This window comes from Callithrix jacchus, chromosome 6 (assembly GCF_049354715.1).
Source record: "Callithrix jacchus isolate 240 chromosome 6, calJac240_pri, whole genome shotgun sequence".
In the NCBI taxonomy this organism is placed as follows: Eukaryota; Metazoa; Chordata; class Mammalia; order Primates; family Cebidae; genus Callithrix; species Callithrix jacchus.
Genome location: NC_133507.1, coordinates 136,361,567 through 136,381,288, shown reverse-complemented (window position 1 = coordinate 136,381,288; position 19,722 = coordinate 136,361,567). Strand labels below are relative to the sequence as shown.

Here is a 19,722-nt window from a genome sequence, read left to right as displayed (position 1 = left end):
AGTGACTCACACCTGTAATCCTAGCACTTTTGGAGGCCACGGCAAGCAGATTTCTTGAGCCCAGGAGTTTGAGACCATCCTGGGCAACATGGTGAAACTGTCTCTACCAAAAAAAAAAAATTCAAAAAACTAGCCAGGCATGATATGTCTATAATCCTAGCTACTTGAGAGGCTGAGGTGGGAGGATCACCTGAGCTGGGAAGGTCAAGACTGCAGTGAGCTGAATTGTACCACTGCACTCCAGCCTGTGTGACTGTGTGAAAGCCCTGTTTCCAAAAAAAGAAAGACTTAAGGGGGATGAAGAAAAAATGAAGTATTATATTGAGTTAATCTGTTAAATGAAATAAGTCAGACTCAGAATGAAAAATACTGCATCATTTCACTTTTATATGCAAGCTTATTAGATTTTTGATTTGGGAATAACATTACCTCTTCAAAGGAGTTACATGAGAATTAAATGTGATGATATAAGTAAACTTCAAGTCAGAGTCTCTGGCATATAAGTGTTAAATGAATGGTAGGTAGTAGCATTGGTAATTTAGTAAACATTTCTTGGATTGTTAAAAAAAATCCACAAAATCTTGATCACAGTTGAATCTGGGAAATGGGTAAATGGAGTTTCCTTCTATTGTTTTCTTGATAATTATGTATGTTTGACAACTTTTATAATAAAGAATTCCTACTTAGCTACTTTACTAGCCTGTGATTTTGGGAAAGCATTTAGCCTCTTTATATTCTGGTTTCCTCAAGAACAAAGCAGAGATGACAAGAGTTCCTCTCTCATAAGTGTGCTGTATGGACTGAACACAATTCTGTGGGACCAGAGTTTAGCACAGGGCCTGGCTCAGAGCCAGCACTCAATAATTATAGATTATCATTAGCATAGTATATGGATCTGGGGTCAGGAAAAGACTTTTCCTGTCGCTTATCCTTTCACTGCTGGCTTATTTGAGCTTCCTTCCAGATCCCCAAGTCAGCAATGCCTTGCATTATGAAAAATGAAAATGTATGCAGGCAATGCAAAAGCTAATGCTTCATTCTAATTGAATACAGCTCTAATGACACATGCACCTTCAGATGATAGAAGTAACCGAGAATCAGTCATTAAATAATGACGGTTGGGAGGAAGGAGAAATTTGGGAAGGAAAATATACCACAAACAATGTTTACTGGTTAACACACTTTATATTTAACAAAATAATTTTTTAATAATATATTCTTTTACACATCAAATATTGTTGCTAGAATCCCCTTTTTACAGTTTAGTGTTTAGGTTTTTTTTTTTTCTCACTAGTTTTCAGGCACACCAGTTTTCAAAGATTTTTAGAAACTGAATCGTTTTTAATAGGCATCAGCTGACAAACAAGATGTTGATCCCTTATTTAAACATAGCTGTCGTTAAAGCCGAGAACCAAAGGCAGAGGAGAAGTCGGAGTACAGAGGTGACTGTGGCTGCAAACACAGCCTTCACAAGAAACAAACAACAGATGAGACCAGAACTCTGTTGTTCAGAGTCTAGAAAGAATTTCTCAATGACCTGGGTAGAAGGAAGTTGTAAAATGTTTATCGGTTTATGAGAAATTGTCACAGTATAGGTTCATCTCTCCCTAAAGGGGGAAAAATGTCAGTGCTACAGCATCTTAAAGGAAACAGCTTGTAGTGAAACTTTGAGGGGAAAAAAAGTCCAGCAACAAAACCATTAATAAAAATCCCTCTCTCTCTAGCTGGTAACAGAGGCCGCAGAGCAGCCTGCTTTCTGTAAACTCTCTGAAGAGAGATCCTTAATGGATGTCCCATTCCATTCTAGTAAATTCTTGCTGTGACTCTCACTGTGCCAGGACTTTCATGCAAAATTTCTGCACTTCAGCTTCCCAGTGCACTCTCTTTCTGTTTTGCTATAAAGGACATAGTAACTCCTTAATAATAGATAAGGTACTATGCTGCATGGCTCTATTAATGATATTTTCTGAGTTTCAAACCTTATTCCTGTCATTTATTATTATTATTATTTCTTTCCAAGACTGTGGATTTTTGAAGCTGGCAACAGGCAACCTCAGGGCAAAGAAAGCTCTGTAATACGTCTCTGTCTAGACACAAGCTGAAGTGTGGAATGCCTTTACTTTTGAGTGCAGACATAAATCATGCAGCATTGCTCATGAATGATTCATGACTGTCTGTATGATGTATCCATGGTGGCAACTGAAAGGCACCAACCTTGCTGCAAATTGGTGTTCTAAGGGAAGGTGGCTTGATGTTCTTCCTTGGGATGGTGCCGGCATGGCTATTTGTATCATAACACAAGCACAGTGTGCGTAAAAGTGTCAGGTCTGACTCGTCAGCACATTAATTTTGGAAATGACAACTCTTTCTTGATGACAGGAGATGCTTCCAGGGAGGAGAGGCTGACAATTTTAAATGAAAAACCAGTTGACAAGACTCAAAAAATATGTTTCCTGAGGGCGGGCCTGTAGCATTAGAAGCCCCGCTCTCTGTGGAGAAGACTGACCCCTTGGGAATGGTGACTCTGTATGTCCCAAAGGGATCAGAAGCTCACACAAGCCACAGATGCTGCTAGAGCTTGCCTAGCATGTCCCCTGGCAGAAACTATTCTATTACTGATTATTCTAGACCACTGGTTTTCAACCAGGTGAAATATGCCCCTCACTCCCACCCCTTAGGGACATCAGGCAATGTCTGGAGACAGTTGGTTGTCACCAGCCACTGGTATGTTGTTGCGACTGGCACCTAGTGGATAGAGACCAGAGATGCTGCTGAATATCCTAAAACACAACAGATAATGATCTGGCTCCAAATGTCAATACTACTCAGATTGAGATGCCTTGCTCTAGGATATGGCACTCCACAGGAGCTATGGCAAAGCCCAGGTTGGGGGAGCACAAAAAGAAAGAACGTTGATAATGAAGACAACCTTAAAGTCTCTTCAAGGACCCCATCAAATCTGCACCAGGGTTTTTAGGACAGGTGTGTGGAATAAGCAACTAACTACGCCATGTGGTTTCAGAATTGTTAATTTTGCACTTGCATCGAGGTGGCATCAGATACCCTGTGTATTTCGTTTTCTCTGTGATTATACTAGCAGCATTACCAGGGCAACCTGGAGACTCTTCAGAGGTTCACTTTAATTGTTCAGTATCTAATATATACATTTTTAAAAAATGTTCAACAAATGAAATTGTTTGTGCAAGACTCACTCTACCCTAATCTTTAATTGAAATCAGCACTTGAGGTGGAAAGAGTGTCCTGAATCTGTGTTTTAGACGTAGGGCTAAGTGGTTGTTCCTACAACATGGGAAACGTCCCGAACCACAAAAACTGCCAGTGGACGATTGGCTTTTAGCCAAATCTGAACTCAAAAGCCAGAAATGTTCAGAAGGATTCGGATTCACAGTGGGGTTTCTCACCCTGGTTCTGGTGTGGATATTGCCCGGTGACAGAGTGAGTTTAGAGTGTGTTTAGTTACAAACCAAACTCAAATTTCACATCATGAAAACGTCTGGTGATTAATGCTACAATTTTTAAGATCTCTCTTTGGATGCTTGAATTAAGCTCATGGTATTCTTTACATAATAGATTTTGATTGGCAGTTTCGAGGTTTTGCATATGAAATGTGTGGTTTGTAAGAATTAAACTGTGAGCCCCCACATAATGGGTAGAGTACTTGTTCCCAACCCTGTCCAGTGATAGGTCCATCTATGTGCCCACCTCTCTTTCCTTAGTTTACAGGGCATGATTCGCCTTAGGGGAGAAATTGGGTGGTCTTGTATCTCCCAGCTCAGGAAAGATCCTTTCCCCCCTTTCCCCTGACATTCCTTTACCAAACCCTTTAACACAACTCAAAACTTTACAGTGTAGTCAAATCTAGCTCCTTTAACTCTAAACATGAAAAAACAACTACTACAGGATAAAAATGCCATGTACGATGTACAGAAGAGTAAAAATGAAGTAAACCAGGGAACGGTGAGCTGGTAGGTCAGAGGCATCACCAGGGGAGGAACCTGTGCAAGGCTGTTTCTTTTTGTTCCAGAAATCTGGTCGTCAAGTCACCATCAAGCATTGGTAAATACAAAAGCAATTTAGATAGCTATATACTCTATATATTTTATATAGCAAGAGAGAAAGAAATTTCCTCTTAGCAAAATATTAACTTTTGTCAACCCTAGAAGGTTTTGCTGGTGACCCTGTTGTAGCTGGCAGGAGTTTGTTTGTTTTGTGTTGTGTTAAACATGTGCAGTGTAGAAGCCATAGCATCCTTTCTTAAGAGCTTGTCACTGGTTGGAAGTTTTTCCTACACAGTCTGCTTGCCTTGGCATTCACGTTTTGAACACTGAGCAGGCTTCCACCAGTCCCCGTTGTGACAGTGACAGATGTTACATTCGTCCACTTTCACTTCAATGCCAGCTGGAATTATTGTAGTTCCTGCAAAGCAGTTTGGACCTGGAACACACAGATACATTGGTTAGTTGATTACATCTGCTAGGCTCCCTTTCTCCCCACCATCCAAACCGAAGCGCCCATGACATGAATGAGTAGGTCAGACTACTCTAATGAGTTATCATCAAGGAATTTTCTAGCCATCTCCCTTAAATTCAAACTTTCAACTCTGCTACCTTTTGTGCACAGCTCATATTTCCCACGTATATCATGAACTTAAATAAAAAGAGACAGTCTTCCAAAAAAATCATATTATCTGCTTCCTGAGTACACACAGTTTTCTAAATTTAGGTTCTGTGAATTAAACTCTATTTGTTTTGTCCTCTGGGATGTAAAGGCTGCCAATGTATGCTCTGAAACACAAGGGGAGGACTGACATGGTCTGCATCAGATGGTGGCACCCGTGGCCTGTCCTATTCCTTCCTGTGGTGGGTGTGAGACAATAAACTCGCTCGTTCCCCAGCTTCAGTGCCTCCCCAGCCCAGTTCCTGGAATCCAGAGCTTGTTTCTTGATAACAATGAATAATTCATGACCAGATGATTTATTCATGTCCTGAACAAGCTTTGTTAGAGGTTCATTTGATTTTTATAAATGAACTTCCTTTAATCTGCTGGCTATCTTTTTTTTGAAGAATGACCCAAAATGGTTGGCTTTTGAAAATCAGCAGGAATTTTACTTTTTCACATTCAAAAGCCTTATTGAAAGTGTCCCCTGCTCATCATAAATGAATGTTTTAAAAATCACCAGTTTCAGGTTTTTAAGAATTTCTTGTCTGTTTTCTTTCTCTCCTTTCTCTTACTTTCCCCTTATTTTCTTCCTTGTTTTTTTTGACCTTCCCAATGTAGAAATACCACTGTTCAGTGTTAGTTATTTTTAGTACATTTCCCAAATTTAAATGGAGTAAAAATTGCTTCCCAAAGTGCAGTGGATTATAGTAGGGTGGTACAAATTGCTCTTTCTTTGAAGCTATTTGGTATTAAGTCTCTGAAGTACACATTTGGGTATATAGAGAGAAAACGCTGAGTTGTGTCTACCAGTGATTTATTAATCCAGCATTACTGGCCACTCACCGTAACCACTACAAAGTAACATGGCAATGTATATCACTATCAGTGCTCTACTTTCACTCTCTTACCCTGAAGAAGCAAGACTGTCTTTACCATCAAATAAATGAAATCTGGGGTTGTGTGTAGTTCTGCTTCATAATTGAGTCTTGCTTTTACAAAATTATAATTAAGTTACAATGTATATTTATCAACACAAAGCTATTTGATTTGTTATGGCTTTAATTGCCCATTGTTTCAGAGCTCCCAGACCTCAGTAGTGCATACACTTACCAATGGTGATGGTGTTCCTATGCCTTTCTTCACTTTATAACGCAAATATCTGGGGCATGTGCTCAAGCATGAGGAGCCATGAAGAGCAGGAGGGAAATTGGGTCAACTCTGACAATTAAACAGCCAGCAAGCTGTCAGCCTTCACCCAGGAGGGTGCCTCTTCTTTTTTTTTTTTTGACATGAGTCTCATTCTGCCACTCAAGCTGGAGTGCAGTGGTGCGATCTCGGCTCACTGCAACCTCCGCCTCTGGGGTTCAAGTGATTCTCCCGTCTCAGCCTCCCAAGTAGCTGCTACCACAGGCATGTGCCACCACGCCTGGCTAATTTTTTGTATTTTTAGTAGAGACGAGGTTTCACCATGTTGGCCAGACTGGTCTGGAACTCCTGACCTCAGGTGATCCACCCATCTGGGCCTCCCAAAGTGCTGGGATTACAGGCATGAACCATTTTGCCCGGACTTCCTGTTCTGATTCTGTGATTCTAAGTCACCAGCCATCCTGACTGCTATTTATTTAAGAACTATAATATTCTATAGGTCTTGGGATTTAATTCATTGTTTGATAGATTGGACTGCCTTTGTGTCTACACATCCCTGAGAAAATTCAGTACCAAACCATAAATTTGTTCTGGTCCCAGAACTGAGGGAGTCTTCAGAGGACTTGGCAGAGAGGTTTTTCCAGAATGTAGCTTGTTCTCCTGTGACCATTGTTGACAGACCTCTCTCAACCCAGCCAGTTTTAGGCCAGACAGGGTCTTGCCAGGCCAACCTAGCTTTAGAAATCACACTAGAGCCAACTAGCATCTGTTTGCCTGGAGTTAGCCCAGAGGAGTCAATGGTTCCTCCTACCACTTGTCCTCTATAACAAAGTCTTTTTACCCCAATTGAATACTTGTAACTTTTCCAGATGGGAAAGAAAGAAAAAATCTAAATAGTGGTTTTAAAAGAAGTCCCTGAACCAGGCAAGATATCCAGTAAGAGATTTCCCAGCTTCTTGAGAGAATTTGGATATTCAACAGTCAGGAAAATCTTAACTTGTGAGCATATGCGTGCGTGCGTGTGCGTGTGTGTGTGTGTGTATGTGTGTGTGTGTGTATGTAGAGACGTGCTACTGTTTCACAGGAGGTTGGATAATCTCAGTGGCACAATAAGAGAAACAGGCAGGGAGGAATCTTTGTGAAAAGAGAGTTCTTACAAATCTCTATATCTCTATGCATATCCTGAAGGGATATTTTACTAGAGCTCTGGTTTTCATATCTGCCCCTTTCTGCATAAACTGGTATCATACTATGGTCAGTGTGTATTTGACTAACCTCTATACATCGTTTCTTGAGAGTCATTTAGAGTTTGCTGCACTCTCAGCTCAAGAAATATAAATGGCTGTATGTTGATTGACAGAATGCAAAGAAAGACCCTTTGCACATGCCAGGCCTAACCAAAGGGGCTTCTGTTAATTATATGGTAAGCTCTCAACTCTATCTGATGGCCAGAAGTATTTTACAGAATCAAAAATTCCTATTTGATCTCATTAGCTTTAGTAGTACAGTGAATTTTTATTAGTGCCCGTCTGAGAATCTGAGGTGTAACTACAGAAGCCTCAGGTTTGCTGTTAATAGTCTTATTTGCTTAAAAGTACTTTAGATAATTGTCAAGCAGAATGGTTGGCATTATTTAAAAACTGTTCTGACTTTAGCCCTTCTTCCTTAATAGTGGTGACGGTAAATGAGCATTTGCTTTGAGCATATGAGAGCCCAACACAAGTTCTTTACATAGGAACTCTATCCTCTGTCTACTGTCTACTTTGTATTTGGGGACTGCTTTCTTTTTGTCTCGGTCTAAATAAGTTTCTTAGGAGAGTGAATTCAATGGCAAAGCAACATATTTTAATGCCGAGGATTTGGAGAGACTCCAGAGGGGAGCAATGAAAATGATTAAACTAAAGGCTGGCAAATAGGACCTCTGAGAAAAGGTTAAGGGGATTGGAATTATTTAATCTAGAAAGAGAAGATGGAGGAATAACTCAGTAACTCTCAAAGAATGAAGGCTTATTATGTAAAATATGGTGACCAATTGTTTTGGGGCCTAGAATAAGAGGAAATGGAGACATATTGATTCTCAATGAATCGAACACACTTACACACACGAATTCTTCAGAGGAATGAGAACTGAATGTCGTAGTTGCCAACAATGTGGTGAGGTCTTCTCTCTTAGTGATCTTTAAGAATATAGGAGGTAGGCGGTTGTGGTGGCTCATACTTGTAATCCCAGAACTTTAGGAGGCTGAGGCAGGAGGATCGCTTGAGCCCAGGAGTTCCAGACCAGCCTGGTCAACATAGTAAGACCTTGTCTCTACCAGAAACAGAAAGCCAGGAGTGGTGGTGTACACCTGTTGTCCCAGATACTGGGGAAGCTGAGAGGCTGCAGTGAGCTGAGAGAGTGCCACTGCACTCCAGCCTGGGCAAGGGGCGGGGGTGTGGGGCAGGGGGGAAGGGAAGAGGGAGGGAATATATAGGAGGTCTTATCTGTCAGGTATGGTTTAAGTTGTCAGATCCTTGAAGATAGGAACTGAAGGTTTGTTATTTCTTGTGGTCAAGGTCTAATACTGTGTCTGACAAATATTAGGAAAGTATAGGGTTGTTTAACTGAATGAAATAATATAAACTAGCTAGTTATATATTGGAAGTGAACTTATCTTCCAAACTTATGAATCAGGCTTTATCTATATGTTAGGCCTACCTAACATTAGTATTAAGTGTATAGGAGTATTTGCTAATGAATGAAAACACATGGTGATAATTTCTTGAACATTTACTCCAGGCAAGGAATTTGTCTCATTTAATTATTACAACAAACTATATAAAGTGCATGTTCTTACTTTCAGGGCACCGAACCTCACCGGTAAAAAGTAACTTGCCTGAAATCACACATCCAGGAAGTGGCATCAGTGGGATATGAATTCAAATCTCTCTGAACTACAGGATGCTTCTAATTGCCCAGGAAAAGAAGCAGGTAGCTAAGAGTGCATTACCATGTTCCTTTGCCCAGATCCTGAGATTCTGATCAGAGTTTAGAAGTTGGTTTTTGTGTAGAGAATGCATACTGAGGCAAGAAATTTGATGCAGCTAGAAACAAGTGAAATACTTTTTCTGTAGGTGCTTATCAGATTTACTGGTTTTATATTGTGTATTCATACAGTCTTCAGGAAACATAATTTATTTTAGAAACTGAAGGAAATTTCTCATGGAGAAGATGTTGGGAAGTTAGGCTTTCCTATTGAGAGCAATGAAGTTCTCACTGGGACTAGACGTAGACCAACCAAAAAGCAGAATGAAAGTGGCCCCTAACTTAGGAGGCCTGGCTCAAGTTGAGGTTCTATGACAGAGGAATTGCTCAAGTGCTCTGTTACCCCCAAACAAGGGGGCAGGGGCTATGTGGTCTAGTCTCAGAGAGGATTCATGTTTTTGAAAATGTGATAAAATTAGAAATGCAATTTTTTACTGGAATTTTGAGCTAGGAGCAAAGAGGAAAAGGTAGGAATAATCACACATGAAAACATTTATTTTCATGAAATACATAAATAATTTTCCCTGCCAGGCATGGTATCTCATGCCTGTAATCCTGGCACTTTGAGAGGTCAAGGTGGGTGGATTGCTTGAGCTCAGGAGTTTGAGACTAAACTGGGCAACATGGCAAAACCTCATCTCTATGAAAAATACAGAAACAATTAACTGGGCATGGTGGTACACCCCTGTAGTCCTAGCTATTTGGGAGGCTGAGGTTGGAGGATCTCTTAAGCCCAGGAAGTTGAGGCTACAGTGAATTAAGATCATGCCATGGCACTCCATGTGGGGTGACAAAGTGAGACCCTATCTCTAATAACCATTTGCACTATTTTGTACCTCTCTGAGCACTTATTTTGCACATCTATAAAATGAAAACTGGTTGGTAAACATTTTTCAACTGTAGGAACCTTTCAAAAGAAATCTTATGAGGAAGAACAATATGAGAAATATGTAACAGCAGAGTTGCTCTGGTGAGGTGGCTGTGGAGAGCCCAGAGCTGTCTTTTCAGTCTCTTTTTATCTATCTTCTCAACTTCTCAAGATAGACCCTGAAACACCTTCATAGGATAGCTAGTGATCAGAGAAAAAGCATTTGAAGTAATCTTTTCCAGTTTCAATCATCCAGGAGTCTATAAAACCAGCAGAAAATTGAAGGGTCTCTGTCATATTTGTGGTATTAAGAATTGAACTGGGCCAGGCGCAGTGACTCAAGCCTGTAATCCAGGCACTTGGAGAGGCTGAGGTGGGTGGATCACGAGGTCAAGAGATCGAGACCATCCTGGTCAACAAGGTGAAACCCCATCTCTACTAAAAATACAAAAAATTAGCTGGGCATGGTGGCGTGTGCCTATAATCCCAGCTACTCAGGAGGCTGAGGCAGGAGAATTGCCTGAACCCAGGAGGTGGAGGTTGTGGTGAGCCGAGATCGCGCCATTGCACTCCAGCCTGGGTAACAAGAGCGAAACTCCGTCTCAAAAAAAAAAAAAAGAATTGAACAGTTTTTTTTCTTGGTAAACCCTGAAATTTCCATCATAAAAGGGTGCATAAAACCTCTATGGAAAAGGAAGTTGGTAGCCACTCTGATTATACCACTTCCAGAATCATGTTTAGTTGCGATGTTAAACGTTAAACATCATATGATTGCATGAAGGGGAGTAAACGTATAATCCGAAATAAGTTCTCTAAAGGAGAGGATCACAGAGCTGTGGAAGTTTGTAGCAGAGAACCTCACCTCAACTACGGAACGATTGGGTGTGTGTCTGGGCAGTGCAGAGTAAGAGCCATTGAGGGGCTGGAGAAGGCGAATGGGGTTGAAATGATGAGTGTAGCATAGCATGATGTCAGTGGAGTGGCCAGGAAAACAAGTTGGGACAGTTGTGTACTGGAGCTGATGCCTCATACTGGCTTACAAGAGCAAATAGTTAACTATTTCAGAATCTTATAACCTCATTGACACTATTTTGATAGCTTGAAACTGGCCATGGTTGGTGTTTTTATGTCACAAAAATCAGAAAATGCTAAAATTAGAGTTTCTCCCTCTAGCCAGTTGTTAAATACTTTTGAGCATATCCCCTAGATTCAGGGCCTTGTTGGCCATGATAAAGCATTGGAAAGTCACTGTAGTATTTTATGTAGGGGTGTGTGTGTGTGTGTGTGTGTGTGTGTGTGTTGGCGTGAGCGCCTGCACACGTGTGTGTTACCATGAAATAAAGACATTGATTTCATTAACTGCACCACAGTTGCTATATGATTGGTCCACAGAGCACTCATGGATGAAATTGACAGGAGCTGCCTTGGTGGATGCAGGGCTATTAAGATTGCAGACAAAGACTAGAGAGCCCTCACAGACCCTGGAACTGTGTGATAAGAATAAAAACACATTCTTTTCTCCTTTGCTTTGAGGCATTGGAGGTATCTGCTGAAATGCTGGAGTAATATCAAATTAGTGTCAGCAATTAGCACATTGGCTTAAATTAGTTGATGAGATTATCCTTTATAAAAAGTAAAGTCCTAAGGGAAAAGCCCCGAGAAAATGTGTAATTTGATCTGGGGGAGGGAGAAGAAGAGGGCTGGAGGGTGGAGGTAGTTTCTAGGAGGACAGGGTCACATGCAGTCAGATTAAGATACCAGGCTGTTGGGAGAAGAGGAGGGTCCTGTCTGTTAAGCAACAAAACTAATGCTGGATAACTTAAGCAGAAAATACACTTATTAAAGGAAGTTGTAGCCAGAGAATGTCTAGAATAGCCAAGACAACCAAGCTTGGAGGCAACATAATCAGGGGCAAGGGCCCAAATCATGCCACAGAGCTATCCAATGAAGACCCACCTTGAACCCAGATACAGAAGCATGTCCATCAGCATCACCATCCTGGACCTTTGGAGACTGCCGCTAGAACCCTAAGCACAACTGCCCCTCATACTAGCTTTTCCAGAATGGATACTGTCATCCCAGGGTTCTTGAAATCACTAGCTTATAATTCACAGATGGAAGCAGGTGTGACTGGCCACAGCCTAGTCAAGTAAGTGCCTGCCGCCTAGCCACAAGGAAGGTCAGAGCAGGAATAGCTGGCATATCTAGCTTCTCTAGGGGAGAGGTGGACTTTCCTCATCATAAGAGAATTTTCCCAATCATAGAAAATAAATAATTGTTCATTTCCTATGCTAAGGATGGGGGAAAGTGGTCAATGAAGGCAAACTTCTTCTGCTTCCATTTTTTTTTTTTTTTCCTGGAGCTGACTGCCAGTATAGCAGTCAGGTAATGATACAGTTCGGCTGTGTTCCCACCCAAATCTCATCTTGAATTGTAGCTCCCATGATCCCTACCTGCTGTGAAAGGGACCCCTGGGAGGTAATTGAATCATGGAAATGGGTCTGTCCTGTGCTATTCTTGTGATAGTGAATAAGTCTCATGGAATCTCATGGTTTTATAAAGGGGAGTTCCCCTACTGAAGCTCTCTTACCTGCTGCCATATAAAACGTGGCCTTGCTCTTCATCACCTTCTGCCATGATTCAGAGGCCTCCCCAGCCATGTGGAACTGTGAGTCTATTAAACCTCTTTCCTTTATACATTGCTCAGTCTCTGGTATGTCTTTATTAGCAGTGTGATAACAGACTAATACCTGATACTATACTAATTCAAAACAAGACTGCTGGAAGCAGTAGTGATACAGCAGTGAATAAGAGTTTTTGCCTTTAGGGAGTTGACATTTGAATGGGGTAAATCAGGCAAAATGCACAAAAATAGATTAACAGGACCACTTCGAGTCATTTTGAGCTATGGAGAAGCTAAGACACATAGTCAAAGTCCTAGATCCAAAGGGGGAAACGATTTAATGTTTACAGAACATATGCATGCTTTTGTATTTAATATTCAGTATATTGCTAAAAAGTGGTTATGATTTCATTTCCCAGGTGAGGAAAGTAAAGCTCAGAGAATTAAGGGACTTGTTAAAAGGCAGAGACCTAAACAATAAGAGAGCTTAAATTCCAGCCTCACATTCCCTTTCCCAGGTTGAGTACTTGAGAGAATTCCTTTTTTACGTGCTAGTATTTCATTCATAATCATATATTTTCCTATTCCTCACTCTCCAGTTTTCTCTTGTAGGAAGCTCAGACAAAATCCAGACGTAGTTGATAACATGCAATTTGGTTAACACTTTCAAGATTCTTTTCAGGAGTTTTTTATACATGGCCCTATTTTTTCCTCAATGTGAGTATTATTTTTTGTTTTACAGGTGAGACTATAAAACATAGAAATGTCAAGTGGCTTTCCCAAAGTCACACAGCTAATAAGTGTCTGGCTTGGGATACAGCACCATTTTTTTTCTGTGCTCCATCCCAGAAGTCCATTTGTCTGTGAGTTAGAACTACTTTTCATTTGCTCCAAGTTTCGATAGCACCTGGGAAGCTGCTGCTGTAGTAGAGGTAAAAGGCTAAGACCTCTCTCCCTCTCTGTCTCTCTGTCTCTCTCCCTCTCTGTCTCTCTCCCTCTCTGTGTCTCTCTCTCTCTTTGTCTCCCTGTCTCTCTCTGTCTGTCTCTCTCTCTCTCTCTGTGTGTGTGTGTGTGTGTGTGTATGAGTGTGTGTACTTGAAATTCTTCCAAGTACTCAACCTGGGAAAGGGAATGTGAGGCTGGAATTTAAGCTCTCTTATTGTTGAGGTCTCTGCCCTTTAACAAGTCCCTTAATTTCTCCGAGCTTTACTTTCCTCACCTGGGAAATGAAATCATGGTAACCACATTTTAGCAATATAGTGAATATTAAATACAAGAACATGCAAGAATATGTTCTGTAAACATTAAATCATTTCCCACTCTGGATCTAGGACCTTGACTATGTGTCTTTTTTATCTTCTCCATAGCTCAGAATGACTTGACATGGTCCTGTTAATTTGTTTTTGTGCATTTTGCCTGATTTACTCCATTCAAATGTCAACTCCCTGAAGGTAAAAACTTACTCATTGCCGCATCACTACTGCTATAGATAAAGGGGTGAATGGATGATAGGAAGGGGAAGGTCAGGCTACAAAATCCACATAGGGGGCAGAGAAGCAGCCTCTCAAGTAGCTCTATTCAACCTCGTCTCAAAACTGCAAAGCAGGATTTGCTCCTGTGAAGCACATGTGGCCGGGAAGGCAATGTGGTTCTAGCGATTATCTTGGGAGGCAGCCAGGTTGTTACAGAGATCTGATCTTTCAGTACTAGATGCGCTGCCCCATTGTTTGTCAACCCAGAACCTTTTCAAAGCCAAGACTCCTCCTTCCCAGAGCCAGGCTGGTCAGGACCACTTTATTGACCTTTTATGATTTTAAATTAATATGTTGTCCCTGAAAATCCTCCTTGGAAATAACTTCATATTGCTTAATGCTCCTCTTTGAATATAGCAATTTTTGGCCTTGATTTGAAAATGTATTATTGACACTTAGTGCCTTTTAGAAATTGGTTGTAAATGGTCTTCCTGCTGCATAAATGAGGCAGGTTCCTATTGTGTAAAGCCATAAACATCCTATATTTATTTGGCAGAGCATCTAAGTCATTGTTTCAGCAAATAGTAGGCTCGTAGGCCTTACTCTGTGGTTTGGTTGAGTTGGATTATGCTTTCTCTTTACTGATTTTAATTCTCTAATTTGTGAAGTCTGATAGATGCTATTGTGCTATGAAAAATCAAATAGGATTTCTGATGAGGTGTAGCCATTTTCAACTATTAAAATATTAGAAAAACTGTGTCTAAAAACCAGTCATTAGAGCTGATTGAAGTTAAAATTGTACTAAGTGCCTTAAAGCTTCCTAGTAACATGCTCTGACAGCCTTTTGGCGCCTGGACAGAGTGGTGATGAGATTCCAATTGCTGGAGGGACCAAAGAGTAGAGGGTCCCCACCTGTTTTTAGTCACTCATCCCTATGTTACTTCCAAACCCTTTTTATTAGACCTAAAACCAAAAAGCTTCCTTAGATTAAGGTGGCAAGATTCAGGAAATATTGTTTTCTCTGAGGCTGCCTTAAAGGTACCTGTTAATCATTTATTTGAAAATTCAATGTTTCTGAACTCCCACACAAATTTCAGTCTGAGAGCTCCAGAGAGTTTTCTGGCCCTTAAGTATGTAAGATTTATAGCCTGGTGTTCCAATTAAGTAAAATGCAAGGGCTGGAGCGAAGAGAGGAAGGATGCGGTCAAGCTACACAATAGAAGTAAAGGTTGGCTGCTCTTTTTCTAATTTCAGGAAAATCCGCAGGCTCTGAGAACCTGGCATAGTTCGGGTCCTACGTTTGCCAGTTGTATGTGTCTTGTCTCACCTTCAGGAGGATGTTTGTGGTCAGAAAATGGCTTGATTTGTTGTGGTTATAAATTTAATCTGCTTAGTTTTTGCTTTGAATGATGGAATAATCTCTCAGCCAAACTTTCCAAGCTGAAACAAGACTAACTCCACCTTGTTGGATCTTTTAATGATTTTCAAATCACTGTCCTGTTTCTTCTCAGCAATCCTAAAAGTAGGTTGTGTCTGTACAGCAGTACCTATTTTACAAGTGAGAACACTGTAGTTCAAAGAGATAGGAGTAAAGAGATGAAATTAGGACCCTGGAGCCAGACTGTCCATGTTTCAGTTCTGCTCTTCATGTACTGGCTGCATGAACTCAATATTATCAGCCAAAGAGTGGGAATAATCATAAAGTAATAAGAGAATCTACTTTACAGATTCCTTCCTTTTTGAAGGAACAAATGAATTAACATATATAAAGCACTTAGAACAATGCCTGTCACATAGTAAGGCACAAAAAATGTTATGTTGTTGCTTGATGATTCTACTTATTGTTATTACCTGAGTTACAGTTTATACTGCTTTAAGTTATAGAATCCAGGTCCTTTGATTTCTAATCAAATGTTTACTTTAAACAAGACATCAATGGAGGAATTAATCTTGTTCATGTCTACAAATAGTTTTTGCAAAGTGAGTGGGCATATAGCAGTGAAGCCTTTTCTATGTGAATCTCCTTTAACTGTCTACAAGAAATGGGATGAATGAAAACACCTCAGTAGAGAGGTGCATCATTAGGGAGGGTCGGGAGATACATTGGTCTGTTTCCGTTGTTGACTGAGGAGGGAGTCATTAGGAAAATGACTGAAAATGGTTTGCTGTGATTGCTAATGGTAAGTGCTTTTGTTTTTTGAAATATAAAGAACCCGATATGATGGGAGAAAGTCTAAGTTGAAGGCTAACAAAGAGGTTGCAAGCTAAATAAAAGAAAGAGTAGGCACAGATATGTATCTAAATATCTATCTATTTATTTAGAGTGGTTTTTGCAGCTTTTTTTTCTCAGTGCTTAAAAAACTGGGATAAAATGTGAATGCCTGCCAGTAACAGAAATACTGAATTATGGTACACTTTTCCATGGACTCTTCTGCAGTCATTAAAAAGAATGAAGTACAACTTCCAGCTGACTTGCAGGGATTTCCATGAGTTATTGTTGAATAAGAAAGTGATTATGCAGAGAAGTGGGTCTAATTGGATCCTATTTTCGTAAAACAAATGTAGACAAACTTTGGTGTATATTTGTAAAGGATTATATGAGGATTGAGGGAAAATAAAGAAGCATGAATACTATGTTGGTAACACTGACTGTCTTGCTAGGGAAAGGGGCTGCTGATGAGGAAGGGATGAGTAGGATAAAAGGGCAGGAGGAAAAACAAGTTAAAAACTGCACCAAAATGAGGCATCATGACATATTTCTATTTGGTTCTGTGAATAAAAGTAAAGAAATTCTGATATTGGCACACATTTTTAAATCAATGCATACATTTAATGATGTAGTGCTTCCTTTCTTTCCTTACAGTCTGTTATTAAAATGATAATGTATTTGGCAACCAGGCACATCTTAGAAGAGGGAATGCGGTGAAAGTCACAGGAAGGGGCTAAACCAAACAGAGCCTTCAATACTCCCATTTCCTTGACTCAAGTTCTAGTGCTGTGCTGCCTCTTCAGTAGCCACTACCACTGGTGGCTATGGAACATTTGAAATGTGGCCAGTCTAAGCTGAGATGTGCTGGAAGTGTAAAAAATATACATCAGTTTTTGTACCAATACCATGTTGTTTTGCTTACTGTAGCCTTGTAGTATAGTTTGAAGTCTGGTAGCATGATGCCTTCAGCTTTATTCTTTTGTTTAGGATCATCTTACCCAGGAGCCATTTTATGATTCTATATGAATCATAAAATGGTGTCTTCTAATTCTGTGAAGCATGTCTATGGTAGTTTAACGGGTATAGCATTGAATCTATAGATTACTTTGGGTAGTATGGCCATTTTCATAATATTGATTCTTCCTATCCATGAGCATGGAATGTTTTTCCATTTGTTTGTGTCCTCTCTGATTTCTCTGAGCAGTGGTTTGTAGTTTTCCTTGAAGCGATCCTTCACTTCCCTTGTTAGGTATATTTCTAGGTGTTTTACTCTTTTTGTAGCAGTTGGGAATTGGAATTCATTTATGATTTGGCTCTTTGCTTGTCTTTTCTTGGTGTATAGGAATGCTTGTGACTTTTACACATCGATTTTGTATCCTGAGGCTTTACTGAAGTTACTTATCAGCTTAAGAAGCTTTTGGACTGAGACAATAGGATCATGTCTTCTGCAAACAAAGACAATTTTACTTCCTCTATTGCTATTTGAATACACTTTATTTCTTTCTCTTACCCGATTGCCCTGGCCAGAACTTCCAATACTGTGTTAAATAGGAATTTAACAAGGAGAGGGCATCCTTGTCTTTTACTGGTTTTCAAGGGGAATGCTTCCAGCTTTTGCCCATTTAGTATAATATTGGCTGTGGGTTTGTCATAAATGACTTATTATTTTGAGGCATGTTTCTTCAATACCTAGTTTATTGACAGTTTTTGACAAGGAGGGATGTTAACGGAGCAGAATAGAGAACTCAGAAATAAGACTGCACATCTACAACCATCTGATTTTTTACAAATATGACAAAAACAAGTAATAGGGAAAGGATTCCCTTTTTAATTAGGGTGTAACAGAATTGGCTAGCCATATGCAGAAAATTGAAACTGGATTCCTTCCTTACACCTATACAAAAATTAACTCAAGATGGATTAAAGACTTCAATGTAAAACCCCAAACCATAAAAACCCTAGAAGAATATCTAGGCAATACCATTCAGGATGTAGGTACAGGCAAAGATTTCATAACAAAATCATCAAAAGGAATTGCAACACAAGCCAAAATTGACAAATGGGATATAATTAAAGAGCTTCTGTAAAGCAAAATAAACTATCATCAGAGGGAACAGGCAACCTACAGAGTGGGAGAAAATTTTTGCAATCTACTCATCAAAGGTCTAATATCCAGAATCTACAAGGAACTTATATAAATTCACAAGAAAAATAAACCCCATTAAAAAGCGGGCAAAGGACATGAACAGACACTTCTCAAAAGAAGACATGCATACGCCAACAAACATATTTAAAAAGCCCTCAACATCACTGATGGTTAAAGAAACGCAAATCAAAACCACAATGAGATATCAACCATCTAACGCCAGTCAGAATGGCAGTTATTAAAAAGTCAAGAAACAGCAGTCGCTGGTGAGGTTGTGGAGAAATAGGAGCACTTTCACTTCTGTTGATGGAAATGTAAATTAGTTTGACCATTATGGAAGATGGTGTGCTGATTCCTCAAAGATCTAGAACCAGAAATGCCATTTGGCCCAGCATTCCCATTACTGGGTATATATCCAAGGAATAAAAATCATTCTTTTACAAAGATGCATGCATTCATATATTCATTGCAGCACTATTCACAATAGCAAAGACATGGAATCAACCGAAATGCCCATCCATGTCAGACTGGATAAAGAAAATGTGGCACATATACACATTTTGTGTATATGTGTGGCACATATCCATGGAATACCATGCAGTCATTAAAAGGAATGAGATATATCTTTTGCAGGGACATGGATGGAGCTGGAAGTCATTATCTTCAGAAAATTAATGAAGGAACAGAGAAACACCACATGTTCTCACTTGTAAGTGAAAGCAGAACAATGAGAACACATGGACACAAGGAGGGGAACAACATGCACTGGGGCCTGTTGGTGGGTATAGTTGGTAGAGGGAGAGCATCAGGAAAACAACTAATGGATGCTGAGCTTAATACCTAGCTGAGGGGTTAATAGGTATGGCAAATCATTATGGCATGTGTTTACCTATGTAATAAACCTGCATGTCTTGCACATGTACCCCAGAACTTTAAAAGAAAATCACATCAGATTTCAAAGACTTAGTGTGTCTTTGAACATAAGACAAAAATAATGTAAGATAGCTTATTAATTTTTTAATATCAATTACATGTTGAAAATACTTTGGATATATTAAGTTACATTTCACATATATATATAATTATATTATTTTTAGATAAGATATCACTCTAGTTGCCTAGGCTAGAGTGCACTGGCATGATCTTGGCTTATTGCAGCCTTAATCTCCCAGGCTCAAGTGATCCCTCCACTTCAGCCTCCTGAGTAGCTGGAACTATAGGCATGTACCACCATGCTTGGCTAATTTTTTTATTTTCAGTAGAGACAGGATTTTGCCATATTGCTTAGGCAACATGAACTCCTGGACTCAAACAATTGGCCCATCTCAGCCTCCCAAAGTGCAGAAATTATAGGCATGAGCTGCCATGGCTGGCCAAAAGTATTCTTAAAATTAATTTTTTCTCTTTCTTTTTACTTTTTAAAAAATGTGGCTACTAGACACACCCAGTTATGTGTGTGGCTCACATAGTATTTCTACTGAACACTGGCCTAGAAGACTTATGGAAGGATGAGATGACAGGAAGAAACCAATTTTTATAAAATCTGGCAGGGA

At 39.9% G+C, this 19,722-nt stretch overlaps 1 protein-coding gene across 3 annotated transcripts in view; it reads right to left on the bottom strand.

The window, feature by feature from the left end:
- Positions 1–1,165: 1,165 nt before the first annotated feature.
- The window catches only part of VWC2L (von Willebrand factor C domain containing 2 like), a 174,598-nt gene continuing 156,041 nt past the window's right edge, over positions 1,166–19,722 (bottom strand). For all 3 annotated transcript variants that reach the window (XR_004744841.3, XM_002749746.6, XM_035305612.3), the window contains one exon: positions 1,166–4,455. Coding sequence is in view for 2 of the 3 variants with exons in the window: in XM_002749746.6 (XP_002749792.1) it covers positions 4,307–4,455 (149 nt within the window). In the remaining variant the exon portion in view is untranslated. The remainder of the gene's footprint in view (positions 4,456–19,722) is intronic.